Raw genomic sequence first — 16,702 nt, forward strand, 5'->3', positions numbered from 1 at the left:
CACACACAGAGGTTTATAGAGAGACACACGGAAACACATATCAATGTCGTTCTTTGTTCACAAACCATTGAGCTGGCTTGTGGCTGTTTTAGCTGGTTCTAGCTGGTTCTAGCTGGTTAATATTCATGATGTTCACGCCATTGGCAGATACGATGTGTGGTTGGGTCAGTGCATGGAGGCGTGGCTTGGCTGCACACTATATACTGCCTGACGTGGTGAGAGCAGAGTGCAGACACTTCATGAGACGACAGTCCGTGTGCTGTGTTGTGTGAACCTGAACACTTACCTCTACCTTGCTGTCATCACAGAACTGATACCTGTGTTGTCATCACCTGTTCCCAGAACTGATACCTGTACTGTCATCACCTGTTCCCAGAACAGATACCTGTACTGTCATCACCTGTTCCCAGAACTGATACTTGTGTTGTCATCACCTGTTCCCAGAACAGATACCTGTGTTGTCATCACCTGTTCCCAGAACTGATACCTGTGTTGTCATCACCTGTTCCCAGAACTGATACCTGTGTTGTCATCACCTGTTCCCAGAACAGATACCTGTGTTGTCATCACCTGTTCCCAGAACAGATACCTGTGTTGTCATCACCTGTTCCCAGAACAGATACCTGTGTTGTCACCACCTGTTCCCAGAACAGATACCTGTGTTGTCATCACCTGTTCCCAGAACAGATACCTGTGCTGTCATCACCTGTTCCCAGAACTGATTTCAGTGTGCAGTGTTGCCTCCATTTCTCAACAGAGCAGGTAACAACGTGTGGTGCTGTTTCATGTCATATGTACCATGTCATGCCATGTCATTGTTGTCTCACCACATCTTGCCATGGTGTGTTCTGTCATGTCATGTCAGTGACTTCTATTGTCATGTCCTGGATCTTTTCTTTCTGCATTTTGCCTTGCCCTGCCTTGCCTTGTCCTGCCTTGTCATGTCTTGCCTCTCTTCCATTTGCATTATCACACCTTCTCTAATTTACCATCCCCTCGTTTTGCCTTGCCTTACCTTGCCATGTCCTATTTTGCCTGCCTTGCCTTGCCATGTCCTGTTTTGCCTGCCTTGCCTTGACCTGCCATGCCCTGTTTTGCCTGCCTTGCCTTGCCTTGACATGCCCTGTTTTGCCTTGACCTGCCATGCCGTTTTGCCTGTCTTGCTTTGTCATGAGCTGTCTTGCCTTGTCATGTCCTGTTTTGCCTGTCTTGCCTTGTCATGTCCTGTTTTGCCTGTCTTGCCTTGTCATGAGCTGTTTTGCCTGTCTTGCCTTGTGATGTCCTGTTTTGCCTGTCTTGCCTTGTCATGAGCTGTTTTGCCTGCCTTGCCTTGTCATGAGCTGTTTTACCTGTCTTGCCTTGTCATGAGCTGTCTTGCCTTGCCATGTCCTGTTTTGCCTGCCTCGCCTTGCCATGTCCTGTTTTGCCTGCCTTGCCTTGTCATGTCCTGTTTTGCCTGCCTTGCCTTGCCATGTCCTGTTTTGCCTGCCTTGTCTTGCCTTGTCATGAGCTGTTTTGCCTGTCTTGCCTTGCCTTGCCATGTCATGAGCTGTTTTGCCTGTCTTGCCTTGTCATGTCCTGTTTTGCCTGTCTTGCTGTTTTGCCTGTCTTGCCTTGTCATCAGCTGTTTTGCCTGTCTTGCCTTGTCATCAGCTGTTTTGCCTGTCTTGCCTTGCCTTGCCGTGTCCTGTTTTGCCTTGCCTTGCCGTGCCCTGTTTTGCCTTGCCTTGCTGTATCCTGTTTTGCCTTGCCTTGCCATGTCCTGTTTTGCCTTGCCTTGCCATGTTCTGTTTTGCCTTGCCTTGCCATGTCCTGTTTTGCCTTGCCTTACTGTGTTCTGTTTTGCCTTGCCTTGCCATGTCCTGTTTTGCCTTGCCTTGCTGTGTCCTGTTTTGCCTTGCCTTGCCATGTTCTGTTTTGCCTTGCCTTGCCATGTCCTGTTTTGCCTTGCCTTGCTGTGTCCTGTTTTGCCTTGCCTTGCCATGTTCTGTTTTGCCTTGCCTTGCCATGTCCTGTTTTGCCTGTCTTGCCTTGCTATGTCCTGTTTTGCCTGTCTTGCCTTGCCATGTCCTGTTTTGCCTTGCCTTGCCATGTCCTGTTTTGCCTTGCCTTGCCATGTCCTGTTTTGCCTTGCCTTGCTATGTCCTGTTTTGCCTGTCTTGCCTTGCCATGTCCTGTTTTGCCTTGCCTTGCCTTGGGTTTGGTTTGTGATCCTTTGTTTCATCTTGTTCTGTTTTGCTGCCTTCTGTCTTTGTGTTATTTTGCCTAGCATACTGCTGCAGACCTGCACACACACACACACACACACACACACACACACACGCATGCATGCATGTGTGCTGACAAGCAGTCTGAATCTTTACTCATCAAAGTTCACTGTCAGTGAAAATACGTTGATTTGCAGAATGTACACAACTCGAGCATGCACACACACACACACACACACACACACACACAAATGTGCACACGTATGTGCACACACACACACACACACACAAATGTGCACACGTATGTGCACACACACACACACACAAATGTGCACACGTATGTGCACACACACACACACACACACACACACACACACACACACACACACAGAGTGCACAACAGAAGACATGTGACCCCTCCCCTTTCTCACCTACAGTACGTGTATGGACATGTATGGGGGAGGATGGGGAGACAGAGAGAGAGAGAGAATGGATTGGAAGGAATGGTTTATTCACATCTAGGTATAAGCCCCAAGTGAAGGGGTTCACATGAACATGGTATTACTCAATGGAACAACACAAACAAACATAAATGTAGATAACAAAGTATAACTTAATTCATTTCATGAGCTTTCAGTCTTACACAAAAACAATCAAAAAAATATTACCGTCATTTATATTGCTTAATAGAGAGACAGAGAGAGAGAGAGAAAGAGAGAGAGAGAGACTCACACAAGCATTCATGCACTCATCCATGTGCAATTACAATTCACTCAGGGGTGTGCCTGCATACAAGCACACACACACACACACACACACACACACAACAGAAGACACACAACACATGTGTTCAGCGCTTTACTTTTAGTTCATCGCAGTGGCAAACTTGACCCCACGTTCAACTCAGGAAGGAAAGATAACACGCAGCAGCCGGGATGGTTAGAACTGTGGCCTGGAAGAGGTGGCAGCACAAAGCGCCATGGGTGCTCTTCCATGTCGCGCCTCTAGCTGTTACCAGCTGCAGGGAGAGAGAAAGACCAGCAGAGCGGTGTGTGCTGTGCCGAGTGATGGCAGCGGCCACAGAGAGAAAACAACACATCTTCTTTAACATCTGATAACACGTTGCTTGGCACCGCAATAGTTTTATTAACAGCACGGTTTTAAAGAATACAGTCTTAGCTTCAGAACGACAGGAAATTTGAATATGATCATTTTTCTCAAGATACCTGTTCAAAAAAGTAGGCATTCTTATCACCATTTTATTAAAACATGCATTCTGACACATTTTGAACACACTAAATCTAATTTCACACAACACGCAAAATGCATTCCGAGCACAGTATAATACAATGACATGCAGCTCACTAACCTGTGTTGACCATTGGAAAGTCTGCCGGGAGAAGCTGTAGCATGTCAAAGGATTCAACTATTGTAGCTTGTGCAAGTACTCCACTGACACACACTAATTCAGTCAATCACATACATGGAAGCAAATAGCAGTCACGACACATATCTGGATGGCAGATTTAGTATTTTGAAGAGAAAAAATCAGTGTCTGCTGACTGGTTTGTGAAAGTGGTGGTCATCACCATTCAGTCATTGGCAGTAATCACTAAACTGATTATTCTGTCAGAAGAAAGGACAGACACATTATCAAAAAGTCTTAATCAATTGTCCACTTCATAAATTGCCTAACAGTTAACGTGGTCAAGTGTGGAGCTGCAAGCAGGTTACTACTTTTCACTCCACCCCCAGCAAGCTGGATGGGCTAGCTTGCCCTGACGGAGAGAAAGTCAGAGACAAAGTGAGATGAAGATAAGAAAATAGACACAGAGGGGGGAGGGACTGTAACGGAGAGTCTGAGTGAGATAGAGAGATGAGGATAAGAGAATAGAAAGAGAGGGGTGTGTGTGTGGGGGGGGGGGGAGTGTGTGTGAGGCAAAGAGAGATGAGGATAAGAGAATAGAAAGAGAGAGAAGGGGGCGTGGAGAGAGAGTGAATGAGGCAAAGAGAGATGAGGATAAGAGAATAGAAAGAGAGAGAGGGGGGCGTGGAGAGAGAGTGAATGAGGCAAAGAGAGATGAGGATAACAGAATAGAAAGAGAGGGGGGGTGGAGAGAGAGTGTGTGAGACAGAGAGAGGGGGGAAGAGAGAGATGTGGATAAGAGAATAGAAAGAGAGGGGGGGTGGAGAGAGAGTGTGTGAAACAGAGAGAGGGGGGAAGAGAGAGATGAGGATAAGAGAATAGAAAGAGAGGGGGGGTGGAGAGAGAGTGTGTGAGACAGAGAGAGGGGGGAAGAGAGAGATGAGGATAAGAGAATAGAAAGAGAGGGGGGGTGGAGAGAGAGTGTGTGAGACAGAGAGAGGGGGGAAGAGAGAGATGTGGATAAGAGAATAGAAAGAGAGGGGGGGTGGAGAGAGAGTGTGTGAGACAGAGAGAGGGGGGAAGAGAGAGATGTGGATAAGAGAATAGAGAGACAAGGTAAAGAGAGAGGGGTGATTAGAGGGAGAGCAAGAATGATAAGAGGAGGCAAAGAGAGAGATAAGAGAAAAAGGTGGTGAGAGTAGAGTCACACAGGGAGGGGGGATGGGGGGATTGGGGGGGGGGGGAGAGAACGATTTCTTAAATTCAGACAAAGAGATAGAGAGAACGATTTATTTAATAATCCAGAGAGAGAGAGAGAGAATGATTTCCTCAATTCAGACAAAGAGAGAGAGAGAGCAGGATATAAGTGGACAGCACGTGTTGAAAAAAAAAACAGAAAGAAGAATGAAAGAAATAAGAAAGACAAACAGAAAGGATGACAGATTCTGGCTCTCTGGTGAGAGAGAGACAGAGAATGAATGAATGAATACTGAATGAAAAAGTACAAAAAAAGAGAAAAAAAAAGATATGAGAGAGGGTGGTGAACTCAGAAAAACAAAGAGTAAGCAAGAGAAAGAGAGGGAAGAAAACAGAACGAAATATGGAAGGAAAGAAAGAAAATGAGAGAGAAGAGGAGGCAAAGGAAACCCTACTCACGAATTTCTGCTGTGAAAAATACACCACTGCCAGTCACAGTTGCCAGCAAACAGTTCTCACAAATAAATGCTGCGATATTAAAAGACCGGTTCCTATGGATAAAGGTACTACCATCATCAGAAAGAGAAATGTCAGAACTATCCGACAGTACAAACTTTAATGCCACAGAATCTCACGTACGCTCACAAGCCCGCCCAAAAGGCGTGGGAAATTGCCGCGTTTTAATATAAGACAAAGAAGGGTCAGAGGAGGGTTAGGCGGGCACAGCGGCCGAACGAGTTTACAGGTCTGGCACTATCAGTGCTGTCCGCAGGAGCTCGCTGTCGGCTAAGTGTGGGGTTCTGTTTAGAACTTGAACAGCTGTGACAACTAAACAGCAGTGCCTGCAGGGTCAAGAGAGAGAGATGAGAGAGTCACCCCATAACCCCCCCCCCCCCCCCCCCCCCTCACCCCAGACGAACAGGTGTCGTGCTCATGATATCCCATCTGCCAGAGATTGTCAAACTACAGTTACTGAAATCATGGGGTAAATCATGGGAGACGCTGACATAGGGTTAACACACCCACACCCACACAGCAAAGCTGATCAATGTCCCTGCCTGCACAGACAAGAAGTAGGTCATTGCTTGCACGCCTGGGTGCACACGCTCGTGTTGTGACAGTACTGATGTGCAGTGTGTTGCCTTCTAATGACTTGGAGGATGTTGGACTCTTTATTGATGTACATGGTTCTCACTCTGCAATGTGCTGCTTGAAATGGTTTTAATGTGCACTTGCCTCTTTGCCAATGGTTTTTTTTCAACAACAACAAAAATCAGATATAAATCTGATTTTGTACACTGGGAAGCTACATGAATACATTGTTCTGAAAATCAACCATTCCACATAAAAATCAATATGGGTTGAACAATAAACAATCATTCAAATATGGACCCATGTAATACTATAATGCCTAGTTTACAACAAAGTAATAGCATAGGTGAAATTCCAAGTATCCGTTCACACATTGATTCCATGTGGTATTGATATACCCAGTGTACATGACTGAGAACAATATAGGCAGAACAATGAGTATAAATTCACACATTGATTCCACGTGATATTACAATGCCCAGCTCACATGAGAAAAGTCAGTCATGTCTGACAATGACCAATTATTTATTTCGGCAAAATTCTGGTCAGCAGACTGGACGTATTCTCTCGCTGTGAAGAGTGCAGACTGGGCCTAGAGGTCCACCACCACCACCACCTGTCTGTCTGATCAAAAATGACATTAAAAAAAAAAGGCTGTTCATTGTCAGAATCTGTGGGAAAAAAAACACAAAAAAACATCCGAAAGGATTCCGTAAGTTTGTCTCAGTTTCCATAACCAGGAAAAATCTTTGAACGCGTATGTGTTGTGTGAGTTTTATTAAGTCTAACGAAAATTCTGGACTGCACGTCAAGATTTGAATCACATAGTCATTCGTGGACATAATGCAAGTTTTTTTCTTCTTCTTTTTTTGCGGGTGGTGGTGGTGCTGGTTCATGAGGCAGAAAGCATACAGATCTATCTTCCTATCTATCTATCTATCTATCTATCTATCTATCTATCTATCTATCTATCTATCTATTGTTTGTGTGTAACAGAATGTCGGGACAAGGCGCGGCAGCCAACCCCACTGGCTCTCAGGGGAACCCCGCTGTACAGGTCAGTATGTCAGTGTGCATCCTCATGATTCAGCTCAGTAGTACAGAGGTCTGACAGTGTGCATCCTCATGATTCAGCTCAGTAGTACTGATCAGTATGTCAGTGTGCATCCTTGTGATTCAGCTCAGTAGTACAGCAGTATGTCAGTATGCATCCTTATGATTCAGCTCAGTAGTACAGAGGTCTGACAGTGTGCATCCTTATGATTCAGCTCAGTAGTACAGAGGTCTGACAGTGTACATCCTTATGATTCAGCTCAGTAGTACAGAGGTCTGACAGTGTACATCCTTATGATTCAGCTCAGTAGTACAGAGGTCTGACAGTGTACATCCTTATGATTCAGCTCAGTAGTACAGAGGTCTGACAGTGTACATCCTTATGATTCAGCTCAGTAGTACAGAGGTCTGACAGTGTACATCCCTATGATTCAGCTCAGTAGTACAGAGGTCTGACAGTGTACATCCCTATGATTCAGCTCAGTAGTACAGAGGTCTGACAGTGTGCATCCCTATGATTCAGCTCAGTAGTACAGAGGTCTGACAGTGTACATCCTTATAATTTAGCTCAGTAGTACAGAGGTCTGACAGTGTACATCCTTATGATTCAGCTCAGTAGTACAGAGGTCTGACAGTGTACATCCTTATGATACAGCTCAGTAGTACAGAGGTCTGACAGTGTACATCCTTATGATTCAGCTCAGTAGTACAGAGGTCTGACAGTGTACATCCTTATGATTCAGCTCAGTAGTACAGAGGTCTGACAGTGTACATCCTTATGATTCAGCTCAGTAGTACAGAGGTCTGACAGTGTACATCCTTATGATTCAGCTCAGTAGTACAGAGGTCTGACAGTGTGCATCCTTATGATTCAGCTCAGTAGTGCAGAGGTCTGATAGTGTACATCCTTATGATACAGCTCAGTAGTACAGAGGTCTGACAGTGTACATCCCTATGATTCAGCTTAGTAGTGCAGAGGTCTGATAGTGTACATCCCTATGATACAGCTCAGTAGTACAGAGGTCTGACAGTGTACATCCCTATGATACAGCTCAGTAGTACAGAGGTCTGACAGTGTACATCCCTATGATACAGCTCAGTAGTACAGAGGTCTGACAGTGTACATCCCTATGATTCAGCTTAGTAGTGCAGAGGTCTGATAGTGTACATCCTTATGATTCAGCTCAGTAGTACAGAGGTCTGACAGTGTACATCCTTATGATTCAGCTCAGTAGTACAGAGGTCTGACAGTGTACATCCCTATGATTCAGCTCAGTAGTACAGAGGTCTGACAGTGTACATCCCTATGATTCAGCTCAGTAGTACAGAGGTCTGACAGTGTACATCCCTATGATTCAGCTCAGTAGTACAGAGGTCTGACAGTGTACATCCTTATGATACAGCTCAGTAGTACAGAGGTCTGACAGTGTACATCCTTATGATACAGCTCAGTAGTACAGAGGTCTGACAGTGTACATCCCTATGATACAGCTCAGTAGTACAGTTGTCTGACAGTGGACATCCTTATGATACAGCTCAGTAGTACAGATGTCTGACAGTGTACATCCTTATGATTCAGCTCAGTAGTACAGAGGTCTGACAGTGTACATCCCTATGATACAGCTCAGTAGTACAGTTGTCTGACAGTGGACATCCTTATGATACAGCTCAGTAGTACAGATGTCTGACAGTGTACATCCTTATGATTCAGCTCAGTAGTACAGAGGTCTGACAGGAAGTTGGAGACAAGAGCTGCTGTGGGTTATTCTCTTCCTTTCTTTCGTGTTTTCACATCATACATTTTATATGGGCTCAATTGAGTGGGCTATGTCTTGGTGTCTTTGTTCGTCTGCCCGTCTGTCTGTTTGTCTCTGTTCCTGTCTCTGTCTCCCTCTGGCATAATCGCTCACTTGATCTTTCTCTTCACTGTTTCTTTTACATTCATATAACGACAAGACAGTGCCTGCCTTACACATGGTTATGTCGAATTATCCGACACTGAAAAGGCTATAATTAGAACATCTAACTTAGGACGTTTAATGCATGTTATTATTATGCTTTTGGACTCACTTGTGTAAACAACGAGTCTATGTAATAATCCGATGTTTCGGGTATATCAGACACTTATTTGAAAAAGACAAACAGACAGACAGGTATACAGATGCATATAATGAATATGAATATGCACACACACACACACACACACACACACACACACACATGCGCGAATGCACACACATTGACACATACACATACGTATTGTTGTTGTGTCATTTTTGTTGCTGCATTTGGTTGTGTGTCTTTTTCTGTTTGTTTTTTGTTATTAAGTTTATATGTGAGTGTGTGCATGCGTTCTCGTATATGTACGGGAGGATTGGGTGGTGGTGGTGGGGTGTTGGAGGGAGTTGGAGGGTTTGGGGGCGGTTTCCTTGTGCATTTGTGCGTGCGGGTGTGTGTGTGTGTGTGTGTGTGTGTGTGTGTGCACAGAGAGAGAGGGGGGGGGAGAACGGACAGACAGACAGGCTGACAAAGGGACCCAGTGTTTGTGGGGGAAGGAGTGGGGGAAGGGGTGGATTAAAAGACGTAAAAGTAACGCAGTCACACAGGCTCACCCCCATCCTCACCCCTACCCTACCACTCTGCTGCCTCCACACCCCCTTCCCCAACCCTCCATCTCCCCACGTACACTCTCACTCCCTCCCTCCCTCTTCCATGCTGTGAGTTCAGCATGTGATCCAGTGTTCGTTTTGCCGGGCTGTACGGTGGAGAAAGGGGCAGAGATTATATGTGAAAGAGTAACAGGGAGGGGCCATGTTTACTTGCTGCACGTCATGGATGTGCTGTCGCTTTGAGTGCCTCCATAGTTAAACACTTTTTGGGGTGGTCATTGTAGTATAACATATAAACATTTTTTCTCACTCCATGTTTCTTGAATCCCCCTTCCACCTCCAAATCCCCACCTCCAATCCCTTTGTCCTTCTCCTTCTGTCACTGAACCATGAGGTCCAGGTGGGCTGTGGATCCAATGTGAAGGCAAACATGACAAGTGTCATCCACTTCACTCACGTGTGGTTTTTCTGATCACTACTGCGGGTGTGCCTGTCTGTCTGTCCCGGTTCATGGCCTGTCGTATTTTGTGTGAGTGTCTGTCTGTCCCGGTTCATGGCCTGTCGTATTTTGTGTGAGTGTCTGTCTGTCCCGGTTCATGGCCTGTCGTATTTTGTGTGAGTGTCTGGGTGTCTGGGTGTATCTGGGTGTGTCCGTGTGTGTGGGTGTGTCCGGGTGTGTCCGTGTGTGTGGGTGTGTCCGTGGTGTGTCCGTGTGTGTGTGTGTGTGTGTGTGTACGCGTGTCTGTGATGAAAACTGAAATAATTGCACATAATGATGTACAGTTGAACAGTTTACACTGGCCTTGCAAACGCATGTAAAAATGTAAGCAGCTCTGTTGCCCTTCAACAACCACCACTCTTCTTCCCACCCCCCACTGCCTGTGTTGAATCCACGATCTACACCCCCCTCACCCAACCTCATGTTCTCAATGAGGAAGTCTTCCTGAAAGAGATACCCTGGTCAGATTTATTTTTAGCACTGCCACCCTGGCCCCGTCCCACTCAGAGAGAGAGAGAGAGAAGACTTTGTGGCATGAAGAGCGAAGCTTGATATCAGTTTACGTCAGTTGCACTATCATGGCAGCTGTGTTATCTGAATATCCCGCTGCAAACAGACCTGTCCCAAACATGACTGTACACTGATCAGACAATACCCATGAAGAGATCACGTGATCGCCCCCTGGAAAAATACCCTGGCCTCAGACGTGCCCAGTAAAACAGTTCTTCCTGATTCAGCACTGAACGTTTTTTTTCTTTTGGTGTTTGTTTTGCACTGTTGTGCCCCGTATCGTACCGTGAAAAGCTAGACCTCGGGAACGTGTTGGATGTCTCTCTAACGCATTCATCAGGGACAGCAGTCTTGTTTGTTTTTCTGTTCAGAGAGAGAGAGAGAGAGAGAGAGAGAGTGGGGAGTGGGAGAGGGGGAGGGCCTTTGTGTTGGAATAAACACTTCAGCATGAATGCATCACGTGTCAAAGTAAGAAGAAAGAAAAAAAGCAAGATTGCCCTGTCGAGGACGCCACCACTTGAGATTGTGGGACAGGCTACGTCGATTCAATTTGATTGGTTAGCTCACCAGCCCGGATGTTTTCAGGGTCAAGGTGACTTGATGAGGACTGTTGCTTGTTGGCCTACTTCACGTTTCAAAAGCAAATGGAGTCATTCAGGGCGAACATCAACATTGCCTCATGTGACAGGGCTGCCAGTTGGGGGGGAGAAAGGAGGTGTTGGTGGCAGTAGGAGGTGAAGGGAGGGGGAGGCTATTTTGGACTGTGTACTTGCAATACAGGAATTAAAACCTGTTCGTTTGCACAGCATGGATGCGTTTCATTTCGGAGGCTTCGGTAGTGCCCGGGCGGAAAACAAAAAGACCGACGGTTTTCATAATGGTTTACTTATTCGCAACCATATGCACTCCTACACACCCAAAAAATATGGGAGCAGATTTCTAACCTATGTATAGACACAGTCTGTTGGTCAGATATGGAATGCCTCTCTGGCATCACACAATCACACGGTCACACCCACCCATCCACATATACACACACAGACATACATGCACATGTACACATATGGATACATATACATGTCTACATATACATACATACGCACATGTATACATATACATGTCTACACATAAATACGCATATGGATACATATACATGTCTACACATAAATACGCATATGGATACATATACATGTCTACACATAAATACGCATATGGATACATATACATGTCTACACATAAATACGCACATGTATACATATACATGTCTACACATAAATACGCATATGGATACATATACATGTCTACACATAAATACGCACATGTATACATATACATGTCTACACATAAATACGCATATGGATACATATACATGTCTACACATAAATACGCATATGGATACATATACATGTCTACACATAAATACGCACATGTATACATATACATGTCTACACATAAATACGCATATGGATACATATACATGTCTACACATAAATACGCATATGGATACATATACATGTCTACACATAAATACGCATATGGATACATATACATGTCTACACATAAATACGCATATGGATACATATACATGTCTACACATAAATACGCATATGGATACATATACATGTCTACACATAAATACGCATATGGATACATATACATGTCTACACATAAATACGCATATGGATACATATACATGTCTACACATAAATACGCATATGGATACATATACATGTCTACACATAAATACGCATATGGATACATATACATGTCTACACATAAATACGCATATGGATACATATACATGTCTACACATAAATACGCATATGGATACATATACATGTCTACATATACATACGCGGAGTGATGGCCTAGAGGTAACGCGTCCGCATAGGAAGCAGAGAGAATCTGAGCACGTGGTTCGAATCACGGTTCAGCCGCCGATATTTTCTCTCCCTCCACTGGACCTTGAGTAGTAGCCTGGACGCTAGTCATTCGGATGAGACGATAAACCGAGGTCCCGTATGCAACATGTACTTAGCGCACGTAAAAGAACCCACGGCAACAAAAGGGTTGTTCTTGGCAAAATTCTGTAGAAAAATCAATAGGAAAACAAATAAAACTGCACGCAGGAAAAAATACAAAAAAAAAAATGGGTGGCGCTGTAGTGTAGCGACGTGCCCTCCCTGGGGAGAGCAGCCCGAATTTCACACAGAGAAATCTGTTGTGATTAAAAGAAATAGAAAATGCAAAATGTGCATACATAAACATTATTATGTATCAGAGCATATTGTTGTAAATTAGCAGATATTGAAGAAAAAAACAGATATTTATATTCAGTATTGAAAGACACGAACTAAAGGGGTTATGACGGCTGGCAAATAAATCAGACACAGAGAATACAGGAAAGAGGCATGACTGAAGTGAGAAATAAAGAGAACAGAGAAACTTAACCATTATCTTTGTACATATACAATAGTGATGAAGATTCTGATGCTGATGTGGTAGACAATAACATCCAATCAACAGGCGAACATGTAATACATAAAAAATCACAGTAAAGTAGAAAATAAGACAAAACACTTCAGTGTATGTAAAAGAATAGACAATGCATACATTTCACAAAAAGGGCATGATGGATTTGGCTGATTATATTTGCTTTGGAGCCTTTTGTTTGTGGAGCAGAAGTTTTCCTACCTTGGATTTGAAGGATGATGATGATTTTATTTATATTTTATTTCATTTTTCTTAATTCGTTTATTCATTAATTTAATGACTTCTTCATTTCTCTGTTTGTGTATCTTATTTCACTGCATTTCCTTCCCTCAAGGCCTAAGTGCGTTGGGTTGCACTGCTGGTCAGGCATCTGCTTGACAACTGTGCCGTAGCACATATGGATTTGTCTGAACGCAGCGACGTATCCTTGAGTAAATGAACAGAACTGAACTATACATTTACAGACAGCCACACACATATATAGATATGTATCAAACAGCGTAGTTCTATATATGTATATATATATATATATATATATATATATATATATATATGTATATATATATATATATATATATATATATATATATATATATATATGAGTGTGTGTGTGTTTATTTACAATTATTTGCTTATGTATGTGTGTAGTGATTTTTTTTGGTTTTTTGCTAGAACATCAATGTTTGGTCAATTTTAATGTCAAAGTTGAAGGTCACACCAATGTGTCTTTTAGCCAGAATAACCATTTTGCAGTTGTTTTCTTGTGTTGTTTTTGTTGTTGCTGGTTTTTTTTTGTGTGTGTGTGTGTTTGTTTGTTTGTTTTTGTTTGTTTGTTTTTTTGTTTGTTTGTTTGTTTGTTTTTTGTGTGTGTAATAATTCCTTTGTTGGAATAAGTGCATATCACAAGTGAGTCTTGGAGGCCTTGCCTCTCTTATTCTTTTATGTTTATTCCAGTTGGTTTAGTGTCCACTTTAGAATATTTATATGCAGTGAACATGTCAATGGTGTTGTCAGTATCACTGTATGTGTTCTGTCCAGAACTTGTATTTCTTTACTTTTAATTGTGAACACACACACACACACACACACACACACACACACACACACACACACACACACACACACACACACACACACACACACACACACACACACACACACACACAAACAAAACAAAAAAACACACACAAAAAAACCCAAGGTCATGTCGTTTTGTTACCAAATACAACCTACCTTCTAGGAACTCAGTGGGAAGCAGATTTTAGAATTTTCGGATTTAGGAACGAATCTCAACGAAATAAACCGTTGATGATCCGGAAATACTGCTTAATTCGGGAGACTCACACTTGTGTGTGTGTGTGTGTGTGTGTGTGTGTGTGTGTGTGTGTGTGTGTGTGTGTGTGTGTGTGTGTGTGTGTGTGTGTGTTTAAGCCAAACTTGGTATTGGCAGACAAAGTATTTCCAGAGAAAATGGCAATGTTAAAGTTTACGACGGACACACAGACACAGACACAGACACGCACACACACACACAAAACTGAACACTGGGTTATAACACACTCACTTTGTTTACACAAGTGAGTCAAAAATGCTTGAGGCCACCATCACTTAATTGTGGGACACGTGATGTTTATGTATCACATGTTGGCCAGTTGATTAGATATTGTTGTCTGCCACATCAGCATCAGAATCTTCATCACTATTGTATATGTACAATGATATGGTTAAGTTTCTCTGTTCTCTATATCTATTTCTCACTTCAGTCATGCCTCATTCCTGTATTCTCTGTGTTTGATTAATTTGCCAGCCTTCATAACCCCTTTAGTTCACGACTTTCAATATTGACTATGTGTTTTTTCTTCAATATTTGCTAATGTACAGCAGTATGCTCTGATATATAATTATGTTTATATATGCATACGTATATATGTATGTTTGGGGGAATGAGTATGTGTGAGGGTGGATGGGTGAGTGTGAATGTGTGACTGTGTTCCTTTTATTATTTTTTACAATGATGATGGTGATCATTATCATTATTGTTATCATTAGTAGCAGCAGTAGTAGTAGTATTTACTAACATCATTACTGTGTGTTGTCGTTATTGTCACAAGGACAGATTGGAAGATTAGGCAATGCCTAAGATCTTTATCCTTGAATACTAGTTTTCTCGATTTTATTTTTTGATGGTGCTGTCACCGTCAGTATCCTCTTGAAAGTTTGACACTTTGTCCCGTTTTGCATACCTGCTTTCTGTCCCTCTCCCTCTCTGTCTCTCTGTCTGTCCCCCCCCCCCCATCTCCCTCTGTCTGTCCCCCTGTCTATCTCCCCCCCCCTCTCTCTCTCCCTCATCCTCTCTGTCTCCCTCTCCCTCTCCCCCTCTTTCTCTCCCTCTCTTTCCCTCTCTCCCCTCCCTCTCTCTCTCTCGTCATTTGCCGCTCTTTATGGGGCACGGCCAGGTTTCCCCCCCCTCTCCCTCTTTCTCTCCCTCTCTCTCTCTCTTTCCCTCTCTCCCCCCCTCTCTCTCTCTCGTTATTTGCCGCTCTTTATGGGGCACGGCCAGGTTTCCCCCCCCTCTCCCTCTTTCTCTCCCTCTCTCTCTCTCTTTCCCTCTCTCCCCCCCTCTCTCTCTCTCTTGTCATTTGCCGCTCTTTATGGGGCCAGGTTTCCCCCCCCTCTCCCTCTTTCTCTCCCTCTCTCTCTCTCTTTCCCTCTCTCCCCCCCTCTCTCTCTCTTGTTATTTGCCGCTCTTTATGGGGCACGGCCAGGTTGGCAGTACAATGCTGGGTATCTCTTTTAAGAAGACTTCTCATTGAGGACATCAGATTGAGTGGGACACTGAAACTGGGAAACTGAAAAAGGTCTCGAACACACTGCAACAGCTGTAAAGTTGGCAGGGGCCTCAAGTACACCTCGACAGTTAGAAAGTGTTGACAGAAGCCTGAATCATACATCAACATTTATAATTTGTGACGAAGGTCTCAAATACACCTCAACATCTATAAACTGGTGGCAAAATAGAACCAAGCTTGATGGATACCATAATATACATTCAATTTCAATTAAACTTGGTCTTGTTACTTGGTTATGGGTACAGTATGATTCCTAAAGAAAATCAGAATCAGAGGTTAACTGTCAAAATCACAGCCTGGCGTACGATATTGATAGAAAACATTTCTGCGTGTAAGAGAGAGAGCAGGTCTTCTATATAATCTTCAGGAAAGTTAGTACCATGAGTGGTCATGGTGAAAACAAAACCCTTGTTGAAAACAAGGTCAAATATCATGGTCACAACATGGCCTATTAGGAAAATGTAAAGGACAACAGAACTTTGTTTTTCTTAAACAACTTTCATTCAGCATGGTATACCATGAAGAGATTTGTTTTGGCCAGAACATTAATGTTTTGCAAAATTAAATGCCAAAAGTCAAGGTCACATTAGTGTGTCTTTTTGCCAGATTTCCTTTTTTATTTTTATTTTATTTTTTCATAGTACTTCCTTTGTTTGATCAAATGGATATCTCGAGTGAGTCTTGAAGGCTCCACCTCTCATGTTATTTGATAAGATATAAATGATAGGAGTGTATGACAATCATTTTTGACTCACTTGTGTAAACAAAGTGAGTCTATGCTTTAACCCGGTGTTCGGTTGTCTCTGTGTGTGTGTGTGTGTGTGTGT

At 43.4% G+C, this 16,702-nt stretch overlaps 2 protein-coding genes and 1 long non-coding RNA gene across 5 annotated transcripts in view; 2 read left to right on the forward strand and 1 right to left on the reverse strand.

Moving 5' to 3' along the window:
- The window catches only part of LOC143277353 (uncharacterized), a 610,653-nt gene that overhangs the window by 153,329 nt on the left and 440,622 nt on the right, over positions 1-16,702 (reverse strand). The window lies entirely within an intron of this gene.
- LOC143277310 (uncharacterized) overlaps positions 1-16,702 on the forward strand; it is a 119,399-nt gene that overhangs the window by 48,623 nt on the left and 54,074 nt on the right. For 2 of the 3 annotated variants that reach the window (XM_076582092.1, XM_076582091.1), the window contains exons 1-2: positions 626-762; positions 6,859-6,919. The exons of the other annotated variant lie outside the window; for it this stretch is intronic. In XM_076582092.1, the coding sequence (XP_076438207.1) occupies positions 6,860-6,919 (60 nt within the window). In that variant the 5' untranslated portion in view covers positions 626-762; position 6,859. Of the gene's footprint in view, positions 1-625; positions 763-6,858; positions 6,920-16,702 lie in introns of those variants that run through there. 3 annotated transcript variants of the gene reach the window in all.
- Positions 15,394-16,702, forward strand: part of LOC143277320 (uncharacterized) — a 1,460-nt gene continuing 151 nt past the window's right edge. Inside the window, exons 1-2 of the long non-coding RNA XR_013053728.1 lie at positions 15,394-15,482; positions 15,792-16,702. The exon at positions 15,792-16,702 is cut by the window's right edge and continues 151 nt beyond it. This is a non-coding gene — a long non-coding RNA (uncharacterized LOC143277320). The remainder of the gene's footprint in view (positions 15,483-15,791) is intronic.

This window comes from Babylonia areolata, chromosome 34 (genome assembly GCF_041734735.1).
Source record: "Babylonia areolata isolate BAREFJ2019XMU chromosome 34, ASM4173473v1, whole genome shotgun sequence".
NCBI classification, from domain to species: Eukaryota; Metazoa; Mollusca; class Gastropoda; order Neogastropoda; family Buccinidae; genus Babylonia; species Babylonia areolata.